This window comes from Hyperolius riggenbachi, chromosome 2 (assembly GCF_040937935.1).
Source record: "Hyperolius riggenbachi isolate aHypRig1 chromosome 2, aHypRig1.pri, whole genome shotgun sequence".
Lineage (NCBI taxonomy): Eukaryota > Metazoa > Chordata > Amphibia > Anura > Hyperoliidae > Hyperolius > Hyperolius riggenbachi.
Window position 1 is genome coordinate 230,920,762 of NC_090647.1, and position 19,452 is coordinate 230,940,213.

General features: G+C 44.0%; 1 protein-coding gene across 2 annotated transcripts in view; it reads right to left on the reverse strand.

Annotated features, from left to right (window-relative positions):
- Window positions 1–212: 212 nt before the first annotated feature.
- PDCL3 (phosducin like 3) overlaps window positions 213–19,452 on the reverse strand; it is a 34,310-nt gene continuing 15,070 nt past the window's right edge. For both annotated transcript variants that reach the window (XM_068268305.1, XM_068268304.1), the window contains exons 3-7: window positions 18,547–18,670; window positions 16,703–16,793; window positions 5,503–5,646; window positions 3,736–3,944; window positions 213–499 (exon numbers count right to left, since the gene is read on the reverse strand). In XM_068268305.1, the coding sequence (XP_068124406.1) occupies window positions 357–499; window positions 3,736–3,944; window positions 5,503–5,646; window positions 16,703–16,793; window positions 18,547–18,670 (711 nt within the window). In that variant the 3' untranslated portion in view covers window positions 213–356. The remainder of the gene's footprint in view (window positions 500–3,735; window positions 3,945–5,502; window positions 5,647–16,702; window positions 16,794–18,546; window positions 18,671–19,452) is intronic.

Below are 19,452 nucleotides of genomic sequence, written 5' to 3' on the forward strand. Positions count from 1 at the left end.
TTATGATCTTGGGCGGATTTCCGGTGTTTGACAGTGCTGAGGAGGACAGGGGAATCCTCATTAGGATCCAGAGGCTTACCCCTCCTGAGGCGAGTACCCCTCAGGGGCTCTTTTTTTCCTTACAGGGTCTCTTTAACACACATGCCCCCTCTCTTTGCTCTGCCAGTTTCTTCACAGAAGATTTGATAAATTGTAAACTATGACTCTCCACCTTTAGTGTCCATGGCTGGCTTTATTTTTAAAATCCATGCCAAGAGGAAGCCACCTACAATTTACAGTAGGTTTAAGAACTGTTAAATCTTACAATAACTGTACAAATCATATATATATATAAAAAAACAAAAAGAAAAACGAATTCAGTCCTCATCGGAATCACTGTCTTTGTTTGTAGCAAAACCACTCCTGATAGAAGTCATGAGCTGGTCCTGGATTTGTTGCCTTGGGTTTTCCTCAAGCTCAGTCTTGATGGCACCAGATTCAGCAAGTTTCCACTCTAGTTCTATGGAACAACAGAGACCATTATACATTTGGTACATAGAACTGAAGGGCTAGTTCACAGTGGTCAGTTGCATTGCAGAATAATTCTGCATGTTAAAGTGTAACTGTCGAGCATAAAATCAAAAATCAATTCCTTATTTTTATCTGGTAAACAAGTAATAAGGATGCTAACCAGGCAATCCAAAAGTTAAAATCTCTATTACTTTTCTTGTTTATAAATGATCATCCCCCAGTTTACTTGACTCCTATTTGGTACGTTGCCGCACAAAGGAAGTTGCAGGGCATGCTGGGTTGTCCTTCTTTGCTTCTGTACATTATTTAAGTCTGAGGGGAAATAAAGAAGCAAAAAAAAAAAAAAAAACCAGCATGCCGTACAACTTCCTTTTTGCGGCAACACACCAAATAAGAATCGGGTAAACTGAGGAATGATCATTTATAAACAAGAAAAGTAATAGATTTTAAATTTTGGATTGCCTGGTTAGCATCCGTATTATTTGTTTACCAAATAAAAATAAATAATTGATTTTTGATTTTATGCCCGACAGTTACACTTTAAAGTGAACCTTCAGACTAAAAATCGACTCAGCAGCACTGAAAAGGCTTGGTGTTTCTTTAACCGTTTCACAGTATCAGAACTTTGTTTCTCTTATACAAGCCTCATTTTTAGCTGCACAGAAGAAAACTGCCCGGGCATTTTTCCCCTGATGCTGTGCAAAGCATGATGGGATTTCTGATGTTGTTCTCGTTCTGGTGCAATTTTATTTTTTTTTACATTTTTAATTTGACATTTGAAGCCTAGGGTGTGCAGCTGGGAGGGGCGATCAGGACACAGGACAGTTGGAACTGTGGCTCATGCTCCTTGTCACCTCCTTTCAACCAAAAAGATGGCTGCCCCCATGAATCACAAACATTTGCCTGTTCTTTTAAAACAGGGTGGGTAAGAGATTATATTACCTATCTATTCTAATTAACATAACTAATGTAACTTAATGACAGTATGTTTGTTTAGGCTGAAGTTCCCCTTTAACTCACTGCCCATACAATTCTATGGGCCTGTTCACAGTACTAGCAATGATCGTTGTAACTGATCGCATTATTCTAACTTGCTGCATACAGGCAGGCAGGCTTGGAATTAAATTCTATGTCCAGTCTCCATTGAAGTTTACACTTATAATACATGCGTTATTAACCACTGTGAATCCAGCCTAAGGAAATGCAATCCTTAAAGCAGACCTAAAGCCAAAGCTTCCTCTCTGCTCTAAAAAATAAGCAACAACATATAAATCTTTAGAGAAAAACATTTGTTACAGCTTACAAAACTTTTACAATAAATCTGCAGTGTCTACTTCCTGGTCTCGTGGGAGCACAGAAAGAGTTAACATCCTGTGTTTACATATTAGCACACCCACTGCACAAAGCTGACAGCTCAGATTGCACTTGTGATTACTTGCAGAGAAGGTAGAATTAGACAGGCTGTTCTGTGCAAACACACATTGTAGATTTCACTTGTTTTCCCGTTTCCTGTGCAAGAGTGTAGGTCCACTTTAAGGTCTACTTTTATAGGTTTTTGGACTGAGTGGGAAAAAAAAAATACAACCTCTCAGGTCTTTACTGCCATTTCTTGGCCATTTGCCTTGAGAAAGGCAGATTCCTCTCTAGTGAATCGGGTCGACATCAGGTCTGCCCCTGAACTACAGGCTCCTCAAAGTCACATTGGTTTTGGACTCTCACCACTGGGAGAGCATTTGATTTGTAGCACCAAATCATTCGGTGAAATGCGTTTACGGATAGTCTAAATTCTGCTTTGCAATGGTATTCTTGTCTAGGTTTTCCTTGCTTTTCCCCATTGATTACCCTAAAGGATCCCCTCCTACTTCCAAATGACTTATTAATTATGACACAAGAGAATATACGTAGTGTTTGCAGAAAGGAAGAACCCTCTCCCTTTTTCAGTGTAAAAAAAAAAAGAAGTTTCTATTTCTGGGGAATTACAGCGATAGGTAATGAACTGAAAGCAAAAAATCAACTGCAGATGTGCAAGGTACTGCCAAAATACCTGAGGTATAGAATGTGTGGATAAGCACAAGTCAGGCAGTGGGTACAAAAAAAAAAAAAAAAAAAAAGGGTTTTGTTATTCTTCTAGGCACACCGCAAAGTCTATGATTAAGCAGATATTAGGACCCTTCTTAGATCAAGCATTATTTCCAAAATGGATAGAAGAGCAAGGAGGAAACTGATTAGAGAGCCTACCAAGAGGCCTATGGCAACATAAATGAGTTACAGGATTTATGGCCTAGATTGGCCATTTTGCACGTGACAATATCAGAAGCACCCTATAAATGTGGCCTTTATAGCTTAGCAAAGTGCTAGTGGGTTCCAGGTCTTATAGAATACTGAGAAATCTGTGGAATGGTCACAATTCAATTTGACTAAGCATGAACAGTTCTGTACAGTGTGGGCTAGTACAGCTTTTGGTAAAGTGGACAACAGCATAGTAGATAGCATCTTGCATTTCAATGCACATAGTTCCCAGGTTTAAATATTGGTTAAAGGACTTACGAGGCCAAATTAGTCAAAAAAGTTAATTACCTGTATAATCTTTTACTGCACGAAGGACGCCGTCCGCGCCCTCCGTGCCGATCCGCCGGGTCCCCCCGCTCATTAGCCCCCCGCCGGGCTGGCTCCCGACCCCACGGCCCGGGTCGGGCTCCCCTGCCTCTCCCAAATTGGCCGCTTCCTCTGGCCGCGGCTGCGCAGTCCGCATAGCCGCGAGTGCGGCTGCACAGCTCTAGGGCCAACCTCCCCGATCCACGCTACGGTCGGGAGCCGGCCCGGGGGGCTAATGAGCGGGGGGACCCGGCGGATCGGCACGGAGGGCGCGGACGGCGTCCTCCGTGCAGTAAAAGATTATACAGGTAATTAACTTTTTTGACTAATTTGGCCTCGTAAGTCCTTTAAGGCACTAACAGCATAAAATCCGTAGTATGTTTTCACTGTTTGTGGGGGTTCCTGGTTCACCACACAAGCAAAAACATACGGATAAGTAGACTGTATCCCTCCCCCTCCCTCATTTCCAAACTGGACCATAATTGGGTATAGGTTGTGAGAGCCGTTGAGGGATAGCTAGCTACATGACTATGCACTAACATGCTTAGGAGAATATCAGTGCTACATGAACAGATAATATTTTGCCTTCATGAAATCAGCACTGTCTGCAGTGACCTGTTCTTTACTTACCATCCTGTGTTAGATTCATGCCACCAAATACTAAAGGTCCTATAAACTGTGCACGGATATCACCGTCACGGTAGATAAAGATGGTGGGCAGGTTCTTATCAGGATAGTTTGGTATACAAGTCGTAGAAATGGCCTTCACGAACTTCACATCTTTAAACTTTCTTGCCAGAATAGCCAAGTGCTGATTAATTAAACTGCAAAGTGGAATTCTAGAAATAAAATGAGAGAAAAATGTTTAACATGAAAACTTATACTGTATAAAAGTAACTGTAATGAAATTACATAAGGATGGCCATATGCAACCGATACAAGCAGCAATGTGGCCATAAAGAATGCTTCTGAAAAGTTTGCAGCACCCAAGTTTCCACAAAATTGAATAGTTAAAAATGTTTTAGCAAATCACTAATCATCTCAACCAGCCCCTAAATGTTGCAGCTGACCTATCACAAGTTGTTTTGTATATTGTCTCCCATTCACAAGGCTTCTCAATAAGGACCGTTTCAGCTGAGAACCTATCTTGTTTGCAGGAGCCCACCAACATCACCAAAAAAGCTGTGCCCAACTGCCCCTCACTGCATTGTTCCTGCTTACCCCTCCTGCCAGAAGTTGCGGTGTCATGCACTGTCCCCCATTGCTAGCCTGTAGCATAGCAACTCGTCTGAACATCACTCAGCCACTAACTGTCGCCCAAAAGATCAAGTCCTAAGGTAGGAGTCATGGTCCATTTTCAAGCTACATACATTTGAATAGAGAATTTGCATAATCCTGCATCAACTTGGAATTATTTGCATCAAACTACATCAAACTAACCATCCTCAGTGTGCACAAGACTTAAAAATGTGTTATACATACATGTTATACATACTGTATAAAACAGGTACATTTCTCCCAGAGTAAAATGCACTATGAATTATTTTTTCCTATGTTGCCGTCACTTACAGAAGGTAGTGATAAACTGACAGATATTGAACTAGTCCATTCCTTCATAGAAGTTTCGCAATATTGCCTTTATTTTTAACAAAAACACTCCCAGGACAGGATCTACACAAAGATATCAGCCAATTTACAGTACATACTTGTTTGCACACTGGCTGTTTAGCTGCAGTTCAGCAAGTTCTTTTGTACATAAATAACTTAAGGCACCCATACATCAGTCAATGTATGGGCAGATCGATCATATTTTAGACAGATCCTCTCTTATAAAATCTGAACAGAGAGGGATCTGTTGCCTGCCCGTACACTGCAGACCATAATGTGACCTAATAGAAAGCTGACTGCAATTGTTTGTTTAGCAAAAAGTCACAGCAAGTAATAAAATGAACTGTATAGAAATATTTCATAACTCTTTTGCTGCTGGGAGTGTACAGTTGTTTTTAGCAACAAAGGTAGATGATAAGATGTACTTTCTATTTACAGGTGAGCGGTTACCATGTATACCCCCTTAATGTGAGTGTCCAAATACTTTTATATCATGCTAAAGATAATAAATGAGTGATAATTTTATGCTACACCATAAACAAGTCATCTATACAGAGACGCTCCTTAAAGGGAAACTGAACAGAAGTAAAACATGCCATACTACCTGTACCACACTTGAGACATTAACTAAAACTCTGTGCTTCTGGCAGCAGGTTCTTATTAGCTTGAAAGACTAAACTTCCCGATATGATATTGTTTTAGTACACTGGTAACTATGCAAACAACGAGTCAAGTGTATACATAAAAATAAACAGTAAGCATACAAGGATGGATCGTGAAGGCACATACCCCTGTTTGTAGAGATGCAGGATCACCCAGAGATCTTTCCCTGCTTTTGTCACTTCTTGCACATAGTCCTGGCCAGAAATCTCCATCACTTCCCCAAATTTATTCTGGATCTGTGTAGCTTGCCACTGAGCCAATCTCTGTTGTCTATAAACCAGAAAGACGTGACACATGAGGACATGCAGCACTGTGCTAAGATACAGAACTACATTTTCTTAAAATCTCCCAACTCAGGGCTGGTGCACACTACAAGAGTTTTTCTAAGCGCTTTGTGATTTTAAAAGCTCTTGCTAATGTTATCCTATGTGTGTGCTCACACTAGAGCAATGTGATTTTGTAAAAATCCCCCATGGCATTGCATTAGCAAGAGCTTTTAAAATCTCTAGCATTTAACCACTTGAGGACCGTGGGCTTTACCCCCCTTAAGGACCGGCCACTTTTTTTCCATTCAGACCACTGCAGCTTTCATGGTTTATTGCTCGCTCATACAACCTACCACCTAAATGAATTTTGGCTCCTTTTCTTGTCACTAATAAAGCTTTCTTTTGGTGCTATTTGATTGCTCCTGCGATTTTTACTTTTTATTATATTCATCAAAAAAGACATGAATTTTGGCAAAAAAAATGATTTTTTTTAACTTTCTGTGCTGACATTTTTCAAATAAAGTAAAATTTCTGTATACATGCAGCGCGAAAAATGTGGACAAACATGTTTTTGATTAAAAAAAACCCATTCAGTGTATATTTATTGGTTTGGGTAAAAGTTATAGCGTTTACAAACTATGGTGCAAAAAGTGAATTTTCCCATTTTCAAGCATCTATGACTTTTCTGACCACCTGACATGTTTCATGAGGGGCTAGAATTCCAGGATAGTATAAATACCCCCCAAATGACCCAATTTTGGAAAGAAGACATCCCAAAGTATTCACTGAGAGGCATAGTGAGTTCATAGAAATTAATTTTTGTCACAAGTAAGCGGAAAATGACACTTTGTGACAACAACAAAAAAAAAAAGTTTCCATTTCTTCTAACTTGCGACAAAAAAAATGAAATCTGCCACGGACTCACCATGCCCCTCTCTGAATACCTTGAAGTGTCTACTTTCCAAAATGGGGTCATTTGTGGGGTGTGTTTACTGTCCTCGCATTTTGGGGTGTGCTAATTTGTAAGCACCCCTGTAAAGCCTAAAGGTGCTCATTGGACTTTGGGCCCCTTAGCGCAGTTAGGCTGCAAAAAAGTGCCACACATGTGGTATTGCCGTACTCAGGAGAAGTAGTATAATGTGTTTTGGGGTGTATTTTTTACACATACCGATGCTGGGTGGGAGAAATATCTCTGTAAATGACAATTTTTTAATTTTTTTTACACACAATTGTCCATTTACAGAGATCTTTCTCCCACCCAGCATGGGTATGTGTACAAATACACCCCAAAACACAGTATACAACTTCTGAGTACGGCGATACCACGTGTGGCACTTTTTTGCACCCTAACTGCGCTAAGGGGCCCAAAGTCCAATGAGTACCTTTAGGATTTCACAGGTCATTTTGAGAAATTTCGTTTCAAGACTACTCCTCACGGTTTAGGGCCCCTAAAATGCCAGGACAGTATAGGAACCCCACAAATGATCCCATTTTAGAAAGAAGACACCCCAAGGTATTCCGTTAGTAGTACGGTGAGTTCATAGAAGATTTTATTTTTTGTCACAAGTTAGCGGAAAATGACACTTTGTGAAAAAAACCAATAAAAATCAATTTCCGCTAACTTGTGACAAAAAATAAAATCTTCTATGAACTCACCGTACTACTAACAGAATACCTTTCTAAAATGGAGTCATTTGTGGGGTTCCTATACTGTCCTGGCATTTTAGGGGCCCTAAACCGTGAGGAGTAGTCTTGAAACAAAATTTCTCAAAATGACCTGTGAAATCCTAAAGGTACTCATTGGACTTTGGGCCCCTTAGCGCAGTTAGGGTGCAAAAAAGTGCCACACATGTGGAATCGCCGTACTCGGGAGAAGTAGTACAATGTGTTTTGGGGTGTATTTTTACACCTACCCATGCTGGGTGGGAGAAATAACTCTGTAAATGGACAATTGTGTGTAAAAAAAAATCAAAAGATTGTCATTTACAGAGGTATTTCTCCCACCCAGCATGGGTAGGTGTAAAAATACACCCCAAAACACATTATACTACTTCTCCCGAGTACGGCGATACCACATGATTGTCACTTTTTTGCAGCCTAACTGTGCTAAGGGGCCCAAAGTCCAATGAGTACCTTTAGGATTTCACAGGTCATTTTTGTTTCAAGACTACTCCCCACGGTTTAGGGCCCCTAAAATGCCAGGGCAGTATAGGAACCCCACTAATGACCCCATTTTAGAAAGAAGACACCAAAAGGTATTCCGTTAGGAGTATGGTGAGTTCATAGAAGTTTTTATTTTTTTGTCACAAGTTAGCGGAAATTGATTTTAATTGTTAAGTGTCATTTTCCGCTAACTTGTGACAAAAAATAAAATCTTCTATGAACTCACCATACTCCTAACGGAATACGTTTGGGTGTCTTCTTTCTAGAATGGGGTCATTTGTGGGGTTCCTATACTGCCCTGGCATTTTAGGGGCCCTAAACCGTGAGGAGTAGTCTTGAAACAAAAATGACCTGTGAAATCCTAAAGGTACTCATTGGACTTTGGGCCCCTTAGCGTACTTAGGATGTAAAAAGTGCCACATATGTGGTACCGCCGTACTCAGGAGAAGTAGTATAATGTGTTTTGGGGTGTATTTTTACACATACCCATGCTGGGTGGGAGAAATACCTCTGTAAATGACAATCTTTTGATTTTTTTTACACACAATTGTCCATTTACAGAGTTATTTCTCCCACCCAGCATGGGTATGTGTAAAAATACACCCCAAAACACATTATACTACTTCTCCTGAGTACGGCGATACCACATGTGTGACACTTTTTTGCAGCCTAGGTGCGCTAAGGGGCCCAACGTCCTAATCATAGGTCATTTTGAGGCATTTGTTTTCTAGACTACTCCTCGCGGTTTAGGGCCCCTAAAATGCCAGGGCAGTATAGGAACCCCACAAGTGACCCCATTTTAGAAAGAAGACACCCCAAGGTATTCCGTTAGGTGTATGGCGAGTTCATAGAAGATTTTATTTTTTGTCACAAGTTAGTGAAAAATGACACTTTGTGAAAAAAAAATCAATTTCCGCTAACTTTTGACAAAAAATAAAATCTTCTATGAACTCGTCATACACCTAACAGAATACATTGGGGTGTCTTTTTTCTAAAATGGGGTCAGTTTGTGGGGTTCCTATACCGCCCTGGCATTTTACGGGCCCAAAACCGTGAGTAGTCTGGAAACCAAATGTCTAAAAATGACTGTTCAGGGGTATAAGCATCTGCAAATTTTGATGACAGGTGGTCTATGAGGGGGCGAATTTTGTGGAACCGGTCATATGCAGGGTTGCCTTTTAGATGACAGGTTGTATTGGGCCTGATCTGATGGATAGGAGTGCTAGGGGGGTGACCGGAGGTGATTGATGGGTGTCTCAGGGGGTGGTTAGAGGGGAAAATAGATGCAATCAATGCACTGGCGAGGTGATCAGGGCTGAGGCCTGAGGGCATTCTGAGGGTGTGGGTGGGTGATTGAGTGCCCTAGGGGCAGATAGGGGTCTAATCTGGGGAGGTGATCGGAAGGGCGTCTGAGGGGGATCTGAGGGTTTGGCCGAGTGATCAGGAGCCCACACGGGGCAAATTAGGGCCTGATCTGATGGGTAGGTGTGCTAGGGGGTGACAGGAGGTGATTGATGGGTGTCTCAAGGTGTGATTAGAGGGGGGAATAGATGCAAGCAATGCACTGGCGAGGTGATCAGGGCTGGGGCCTGAGGGCATTCTGAGGGTGTGGGTGGGTGATTGAGTGCCCTAGGGGCAGATAGGGGTCTAATCTGATAGGTAGCAGTGACAGGGGGTGATTGATGGGTAATTAGTGGGTGTTTAGGGTAGAGAACAGATATAAACACTGCACTTGGGGGGGGGGTGATCTGACGTCGGATCTGCGGGCGAACTATTGGTGTGGGTGGGTGATCAGATTGCCCGCAAGGGGCAGATTGATGGGTGGCAGTGCCAGGGGGTGATTGATGGGTGGCAGTGACAGGGGGTGATTGATGGGTGATTAACAGGTGATTGACAGGTGATCAGTGGGTTATTACAGGGAAGCACAGATGTAAATATTGCACTGGCGAATTGATAAGGGGGGTCTGAGGGCAATCTGAGTGTGTAGGCGGTTGATTGGGTGCCCGCAAGGGGCAGACTGATGGGTAACAGTGACAGGTGGTGATAGGGAGTGATTGATTTGTAATTAGTGGGTGTTTAGGGTAGATAACAGATGTAAACACTGCACTTGGGAGGTGATCTGACGTCGGATCTGCGGGCGATCTATTGGTGTGGGTGGGTGATCAGATTGCCCGCAAGGGGCAGGTTAGGGGCTGATTGATGGGTGGCAGTGACAGGGGGTGATTGACGGGTGATTGACAGGTGATCAGGGGGATAGATGCATACAGTACACAGGGAGGGGGGGGGGGGTCTGGGGGGGATAAAAAAAAAAAAATAGCGCTTACAGATAGTGACAGGGAGTGATTGATGGGTGATTAGGGGGGTGATTGGGTGCAAACAGGGGTCTGGGGGGTGGGCAGGAGGGGGGGGTCTGAGGGGTGCTGTGGGCGATCTGGGGCGGGGGGGGGGGGAGAAATCAGTGTGCTTGGGTGCGACATAGGGTGGCTGCAGCCTGCCCTGGTGGTCCCTCGGACACTGGGACCACCAGGGCAGGAGGCAGCCTGTATAATACACTTTGTAAACATTACAAAGTGTATTATACACTTTGTATGCGGCGATCGCGGGGTTAACATCCCGCCGGCGCTTCCGTATGGCCGGCGGGATGTTGCGGCGGGTGAGCGGTGACAGGCGCCGGCGGAGGATCGCGTCACGGATGACGCGATCGCTCCGCCCATGCCCCTACAAGGACCGCCGCCTTTGGGCATGAGCTGGTCCTTGCGTGGTCCACTTCCCGGCCGCCTCTGTGCGTTAGGCGGTCGGGAAGTGGTTAAATAGCTCTTGTAGTGTGCACCAGCCCTCAAATAGATTCAGACAGCCAATAAAAGGAGATGCAGTACCTGAATTTACCTCGCTTTTTTCTTATGAACGCGCTTTGCTGACCCTGTGTCTCTAATTCTCTTAGACACAAGCCTAAAGCAAATATGAACATCAGATGCTGTGACTAACCACTATTCTGGACCTGGGCTGTTCACCTCTCTCTAGACATAACATTCAATCCATAGTACCATTTAAATGGCAGACTAGCTGTATCAATTACTTAGGGATAAAAATATGCTCAAATGAGAGTGACTTATTTGGGGCCAACTACGATAGGCTTCTACCTGACTGTAAAAAGTTACTAGACGGGTGGAACAGACACTGCTTCAATGCCTTGGGCAGGAAATCTATCCTCAAAATGATGATCCTCCCTAGATTACTCTTTATATTTCAGTGTCTTCCTATTTTTATCCCAAGATCCTGGTTTCGTGGGTGCCAGGCTGTGCTGCAGAGATTTATATGGAGGGGCAAAAGAAGTAGAATCTCTCATAGACATCTTATACAAAAGAGGGAAAGGGGAGGGCTGGATATACCAGATATTCATAGGTATTACCAAGCAATCCACCTGGGTAGAATACTAGACTGGAGGAAAAGCAAAGAACAGCTTCTGGACAGATCTGGAGCTAGAATATCTGAACGAACATTGTGCCCTGTCATGCAATCTGCAGGTTGTAGTTGCTGATGGTGTGGGAGCTCTTGCATATGCTGTCGCTTTGGATGTGTCGGGAGGCTCCGCCTGCGGCCACTTTTGGGACAGGTGCTCCTTGAGGTCATGCATGATGGGACTTGATTTTGGGCATTATGGTGTCTGGTGCAAAGGTCCCTGCATATGCTGTCGCTTTGGATGTATCGGGGGGGGGGGGGGGGCATTGCCTGCAGTCACTTCAGGGATAGGTGCCTATTGCCAGGGTGCGCTTGGTGGTCATGCAAGCTGGGACGCTTGGTTTTGGGCCTTGCAGTGTCTGATGGTGCTGGTGTCCCTGCACGTGCTATTGCTTTGAAATGTATCAGGCGGCTCTGCTTATAGCCACTTCTGAGATGGGTGCCTTTTGCCAGGGGGCACTTGGCGGTCATGCTTGCTGAGATACTTGATTTTGGGCCATGCGGTAATTTGATAGTGCAAAGGTCCCTGCACATGCTGTCGCCTTGGATGTATCTGGAGGCTGTGCCTGCGGCCACCTCCTAGACAAGTCCTTTTTGCCAGGGCGCACTTAGTGGTCATACATGCTGAGACACTTGATTTCAGCATGTTATGTACGGGCATCAGGTGTTGGCGTTGCGTGTCACCCGGCATCAATGAAACCGGGCGTATGGTATGTCCCCCCGACTCTTTAAAGGATTCTGGGGGTTGGGAGGCGTCTGGTAACTTGGAGCAGTGTTTCTCAACATTTTATAAGTGTGTACCCCTTTTAAAACCATATACTCACTAAGTACCCCCTAGCATAGTAAACATTATCACAAGTACCCCTTGACAAATATATATTTAATCGTAGTACATTATAATTGGTTTTAAACCATTTCCAAGCTTTTACCATTGCCTTTAATGCTTTTAATTAGCTAAAATACTAATTTGGTGGTGTTTAAATAAGATTTATCATTTTCTAAAACTCTAAATTTGTTATTTTTGGTTAAGTATATCAAGCCTAAGTACCCCCTGGAACCCTCAGAAGTACCCCTTGGGGTACGCGTACCACAGGTTGAGAAACTATGCCTTGGAGGATACGGTATTCTCTCCTTCTCTAAAGGAAGCTCTTCTTTCTCCTTTTGTTCGGTTTCTCTTTTCCCCTCTTTATTTATTCCTATGTAATAATTAAGTTTGGCAAATTCTGATTGGCAAACATGATGAAACTTTATGTCTAACACCAAGAGCGTGGTGATGAAGCCTATCAATATGGTTGGGCCTTCATAAACTGTGGCTAGACTCTGAGCTAATCAGAAAAAAAAAAAAATGCTGTGACTAAAGTCTGGCCAAATGAGACGCATGTTTGTTTCAGGTATTTGATTCATACACTACTGCAGCCAAATTGGCATAAATATGGCAGCCTTCATATCCCTCTCACTACAGGGTCTCTAAACTGTAAAACCTTGTACATACTAGATGAAATTCAGCCGACAATTATCGCCTTTGCTGATAATTGAGCTCGAGTACAGAGGTCCTGACGCCACGGCCAGCAATCAGCAAAAATCTATTAACCCTTCGCACACTCACATGCAAATGTTCAAACAAATGCATTCACAGATTCACTCATCCAGGCACAACTGTTATCCCTACAGCTAAATTAAAAGCCAGGGTTTTAGTTCACAGAAGAATGCATTCTTATGCTTAGTCACCTATACTGCGCAGAAGTACCCAGGTAAACATAGGCGTCCTAACTCTGGCCCTGTAACATGCATAGTGCAGACATGCAAACACATTCATTGCATCAAACCTATCAATGGATTAGGAGCACACATCCTAACTTCCTCTCCTGGGAAAGACGGTGCATCTTACCAATCGCACAAGGGAGCTAACGTTATGTGTCCATGTGCACCATGCGCACACACCAGCATAAGCTGTGTGCATGCTGACAAATACATACAGGGGAAGGAGGGAGTGCACTGAATTAGACCCTAGCCACAGGGGTCAGTAGTAAAATGGAAATACATATATCCAGGCACATCGCCTCTAGTTAGGACATTAAATAAATTATTAGGGAAAGGGAGGTGCTGAAGGGGGTGTGGCTAGAAAACAGCAAAAATCTATTAACCCTTCGCACACTCACATGCAAATGTTCAAACAATTCAGCACCTCCCTTTCCCTAATAATTTATTTAATGTCCTAACTAGAGGCGATGTGCCTGGATATATGTATTTCCATTTTACTACTGACCCCTGTGGCTAGGGTCTAATTCAGTGCACTCCCTCCTTCCCCTGTATGTATTTGTCAGCATGCACACAGCTTATGCTGGTGTGTGCGCATGGTGCACATGGACACATAACGTTAGCTCCCTTGTGCGATTGGTAAGATGCACCGTCTTTCCCAGGAGAGGAAGTTAGGATGTGTGCTCCTAATCCATTGATAGGTTTGATGCAATGAATGTGTTTGCATGTCTGCACTATGCATGTTACAGGGCCAGAGTTAGGACACCTATGTTTACCTGGGTACTTCTGCGCAGTATAGGTGACTAAGCATAAGAATGCATTCTTCTGTGAACTAAAACCCTGGCTTTTAATTTAGCTGTAGGGATAACAGTTGTGCCTGGATGAGTGAATCTGTGAATGCATTTGTTTGAACATTTGCATGTGAGTGTGCGAAGGGTTAATAGATTTTTGCTGTTTTCTAGCCACACCCCCTTCAGCACCTCCCTTTCCCTAATAATTTATTTAATGTCCTAACTAGAGGCGATGTGCCTGGATATATGTATTTCCATTTTACTACTGACCCCTGTGGCTAGGGTCTAATTCAGTGCACTCCCTCCTTCCCCTGTATGTATTTGTCAGCATGCACACAGCTTATGCTGGTGTGTGCGCATGGTGCACATGGACACATAACGTTAGCTCCCTTGTGCGATTGGTAAGATGCACCGTCTTTCCCAGGAGAGGAAGTTAGGATGTGTGCTCCTAATCCATTGATAGGTTTGATGCAATGAATGTGTTTGCATGTCTGCACTATGCATGTTACAGGGCCAGAGTTAGGACACCTATGTTTACCTGGGTACTTCTGCGCAGTATAGGTGACTAAGCATAAGAATGCATTCTTCTGTGAACTAAAACCCTGGCTTTTAATTTAGCTGTAGGGATAACAGTTGTGCCTGGATGAGTGAATCTGTGAATGCATTTGTTTGAACATTTGCATGTGAGTGTGCGAAGGGTTAATAGATTTTTGCTGTTTTCTAGCCACACCCCCTTCAGCACCTCCCTTTCCCTAATAATTTATTTAATGTCCTAACTAGAGGCGATGTGCCTGGATATATGTATTTCCACGGCCAGCAATCAGACTGATATGTCAAGGCCAAGCACTGGCCAAGAGCCACAATGAGTAAAGCCTAATTCAATAAAATTTAGCTTCACTCATCATGTCTAAGAATTTACAGCAGTTAAGTAATGTAGTGACACACACACACACACACAAACACATACACCACACACACAGTATTTAGAACTGTAAGATGTTTTTATGGCAAGATTTTACCAAAATTGAATACCGTATATACTCGAGTATAAGCCGACCCCCCAATTTTTACCCCCCCCAAAAAAAAGTGTAATGGAAAAATGCTTGTCTCGAGTATAAGCCGGGGGTAGGAAATGCCACAACCACACCACCACTCACATCCATGACCGGCCACAACCATACACAGGAAAAGCAGAACAAAATCATCAGCAGATAGAAAGAAATAGGTTTACAGAATGAATGTAAACTTTTTATTGCTAATGACATCCAGAATGGCCCCTCCACCATATGCTGGTGGTATTATGGTGGAGGTGAATCATGTATATATCAGCATGCATGACATATGTGCCCCCTACACCATATGCTGGTGGTATTATGGTGCGGAGCAGTGCTTTTTAGCGCTGCTAGATTTGGGCGCAGCCGGCGCCTCCATAGACTTCAATAGGAATCATTCCTATTCAAGCGCTCAGTGAGTAACGTCGGCTCCGTCAGAAGACGGAGCCGAAGTTGCTTAAAAACATAATAATTCAGCCTCCAGCAATCGCTGGAAGCCGAATTATTTCATTCCCCCACTATCCATGTCAGCCTGGAGGAGGAATAGTAATTAAATCGGCTCGGACTTGTGCAGAAGCAGGATCAGCTATATACCACTGTATCCTGCGCCCAAGTCTACCGGCGCCGATTTCAAATGTACTCCTATGGTGCAGGTGAATCATGTACACATGTCAGCATGCATAACATGTGCCCCCAGTGCCTGCTCGACCCATGCCTGTGGCACCTGCCATAAATGGGTAGACGCATTGTGTTCCTTCAATTTACTACCATCCTAGCACCTACTCCGAGTCCTCCGCCTGTGTCCTCCGCCTGAATAATGCTGAATAATGTTGCAGCTATATAGCATGTCACTGGCTCAATTACCAGCATGCCAGCGGCTGCGGCTACCCCCCGCATCTTTTACTCCCCCCGCGTCTCTTACCTCCCCGCTGGATCGATGTGGTCCGGGCTGGCATAACGGTGCACGGCATCCATTCACAGGACCACGCTGCCCGAAGGAGTCTCAGCTCTATGACCCCCCCCCCCCCACCACCCCCCGCGTCTCTTACCTCCCCGCTGGATCGATGTGGTCCGGGCTGGCATAACGGTGCACGGCATCCATTCACAGGACCACGCTGCCCGAAGGAGTCTCAGCTCTATGACCCCCCCCCCCCCGCGTCTCTTACCTCCCCGCTGGATCGATGTGGTCCGGGCTGGCATAACGGTGCACGGCATCCATTCACAGGACCACGCTGCCCGAAGGAGTCTCAGCTCTATGACCCCCCCCCCGCGTCTCTTACCTCCCCACTGGATCGATGTGGTCCGAGCTGGCATAGCGGTTCACGGCATCCATTCACAGGACCACGCTGCCCGAAGGAGTCTCAGCTCTATGACGTCCTGCAGTGGCGCTCGCAGTTTAAGGCGCCACTAGAGGGTGTCATAGACATGAGACAGGCTTCAGGCAGCCTGGTCCTGTGAATGAATGCTGTGCACCGGCGCTATGCCAGCCTGGACCACATCGCTCCAGCAGGGGGGGGGGGGGGGAGGTTAAAAGACGCGCGGGGGAGCCACAGCTGCTGACATACTGGTAAATGAGCCACTGACGTGCTATATAGCCACAACATTATACAGCACATGCTGTATATGGCGGGGGTCGAGCAGGCACTCAGGGACACTTGGGGGGGGCGGTTGAAGTGACTCGAGTATAAACCGAGACCCCCACTTTTGGGCCACTTTTTTTGACCCAAAATCTCGGCTTATACTCGAGGATATACGGTAAATCATCTGGTATATTCGGATCCACAAATGCTTCACTTTGGGAAAGGACCACCATACATGTAAGTACCTCACTACTCACCTATACATTTCTATAGCTCGCTCATCTTCCTCGCTGAACTCATCCTCATTCTCCTCTAGCTCCTCTAGTGTCATATCTTCATAAGTTTTCACTGGAATAGAAAAACACCATTTTTTTTCAAAATGTACTGTTATAAAGAGCTTTATCTGATTAAATTAAAAGTGTAATTGCAGTCTCCCCAATTGGGAGGTCAATGAGATGCAAATAATTCAGAGTTCATGCAGGATTATGCAAATTTTGTATGAAAATGTATGCAACTTGAAAATAGATCAATCAAAATCTGTCAAGGGGGAATTCGATTGGTCCTTATTCAAAAACAAACAAAAACACCATGCAGGATATCGACCAATAATATTAACTGTCTCACCTATATAAACCTAATCCAATTAGCAATAACCGCATAGGGAGCCAGGATTACCATATAACGCTAATATTTAATCCTAATGTTAAAAACAGCTAATGCCCACAAATAGCGAAAAACATTTAAAACTCATGTTTGGATATGCAAGGATAGGATTTGCCTGGAGACCTATTTATAGGTGCACCTATATCAAAAAAAGTTATAGTTAAGTATAACTTCAGGCCCCTTTAAGGTAATCCTATAGCACATACCAAGTTGTCATCATTACTCGCAAATCTTCAACCCCATCTGTGTGCAGATACTCAATGCACGCCTCTTATACAATTTTGATGCTCTCATTCCGTACACTGATGTGTACAACCCTAGTGTCACTGCAATCAACCTGATGTACGTCAAAGTTCAGATTTTCCTCTAGGCATAAATGGTATTGCGTACAGCGTATTATTTTTGCCAACCCCGCACAGCAGTCAATTTGACTGGGTGGTTGGCGTCATCTAATAATCCACAAATTACCTGGTACTCATGTGACCTTAAAGGGAAGGTCCAAGCAAAAAAAAAAAATGAGTTTTACTTACTTGGGGCTTCTACCAGCCCCATGTAGCCATCCTGTGCCCTTGTAGTCACTCACTGCTGCTCCAGTCCCCCGCTGGCAGCTTTCTGACCTCGGAGGTCAGGGCCACATTGCATACATTTTTACGCATTCCAGCTAGTGCAGGAACAAAAATTTACGCGTTGCACCACTAACGCGTAAAAATGTATGCGTTAATGTTCCTGCACTAGCGGGAATGTGTAAAAATGTACGCAATTCGGCCCTGACCTCCGAGGTCAGAAAGCTGCCAGCGGGGGACTGGAGCAGCAGTGAGTGACTACGAGGGCACAGGATGGCTGCATGGGGCTGGTAGAAGCCCCAGGTAAGTGAAACTCATTTTTTTTTTTTTTTTGCTTGAACCTTCCCTTTAAGTGAAGTGAATAGGGCCGCATTACAAATCAGCATCCCTTGCAATCCTGCTCGGTGGAGGCCACCATTTAAACCTCGCGTGGTAGTGCAAAGGTAGTGGGCAATAGGGAAGAGGGCTGCTTTTTTGATATAGGTGTACCTTATTCAAGCAAGATAAATCTGCATACAGATTTGCAGGTCACATGCTAGTATCTATAGTTGCCTCTCCTCATTCCTGCCGGCCATCTTCCCGTCTCCCATGCAACTCTATACTGTCCACTAAAGGTCCAGGCTTCATGGCTTTCTTGCTTCAGGTCACCATCTTCCTGTCTCCCTTGCAGCTCTGTACTCGCTGGTAGAGGTCCAGGCTTCACTGTGGTCACATGACAGTGATGTCTGGATCTCTAGCAGCGAGTACAGAGCGGTGAGGAAGATGGGAAGACAGGAAGATTGGTGCCAGGAACAAGGAGAGGTAACTGTAGATGCAGGCATACCTCCAATGTAAAACCTTTCCATACACTGCAGCATATTTACTTCAGTACTTACCAACTGACTGTTGCTTAAAGATTCCTTCGTCTACTTCCTCTTCGTCCTCCTTTGGTACCTCTTTAGGAGGTAGAATACCTTTTTTACGGAGGATATCATTCCACTCTGTGTCTGCATTAGGGTCCTATAATAAAAGACCATCTTGAATTAATTCAATTAATCACATTTTGCTAATTTTTTTTTTTTAGTACAATCTACATTTACTTTCGTGACAGTCACCTTTTGACACTCCATTTTATGACATGTAAGCATCACAGTACTCGTAATATGCAGCTCTAACAACTCCGTCCTCTGTACAAATGCACAATTTCTGTTACCCACAGAGTTCTGTACATACACATCGCTAGCCTAGAGGCTAGCAAAGCATTCATGAGTAAAGGAACAACAGGGCGGCCAGAAGCATGCAAGCTGAATAGGATAACAATAAGGTTGTCCAAGACAATCCACCAGTCCTGATCCCTCAGCGATGCCTCAGCCGGGAACCATCTGGCATATTTCCAATGCTGAGGTCTGGACTAAATGTGAGAAGCACTTGTGTCAGCTATGAAGAGAAGCATGCAACAAGTCAAACATACAGAGCAGGAGTGCAGAGTAGGTTAACAGGAGGTTTGCAGGGAAATAATTTGAAGGGAAACATTCAAATTCAAACACAAGACAATAAGCAACATGTCTATGTACTCTGTAAAAGGCAATGGAAAATGAGCGCTATAGATATAAACTACATTACTGTGCTTCCAATACAAACTCATAGATTAGCGTGTCAAGGTTTGCCATAAGTCATTAGATTAGGCTTGTGGACACCCTGACGATGGCAATCTCGGTCAAGAATTCAGTTGTGTAGAAGTGTTCTCTTGGCTTTAATCTAATTTTGACAGGATACTAAAGGATGTCAGCTACTAACAAATA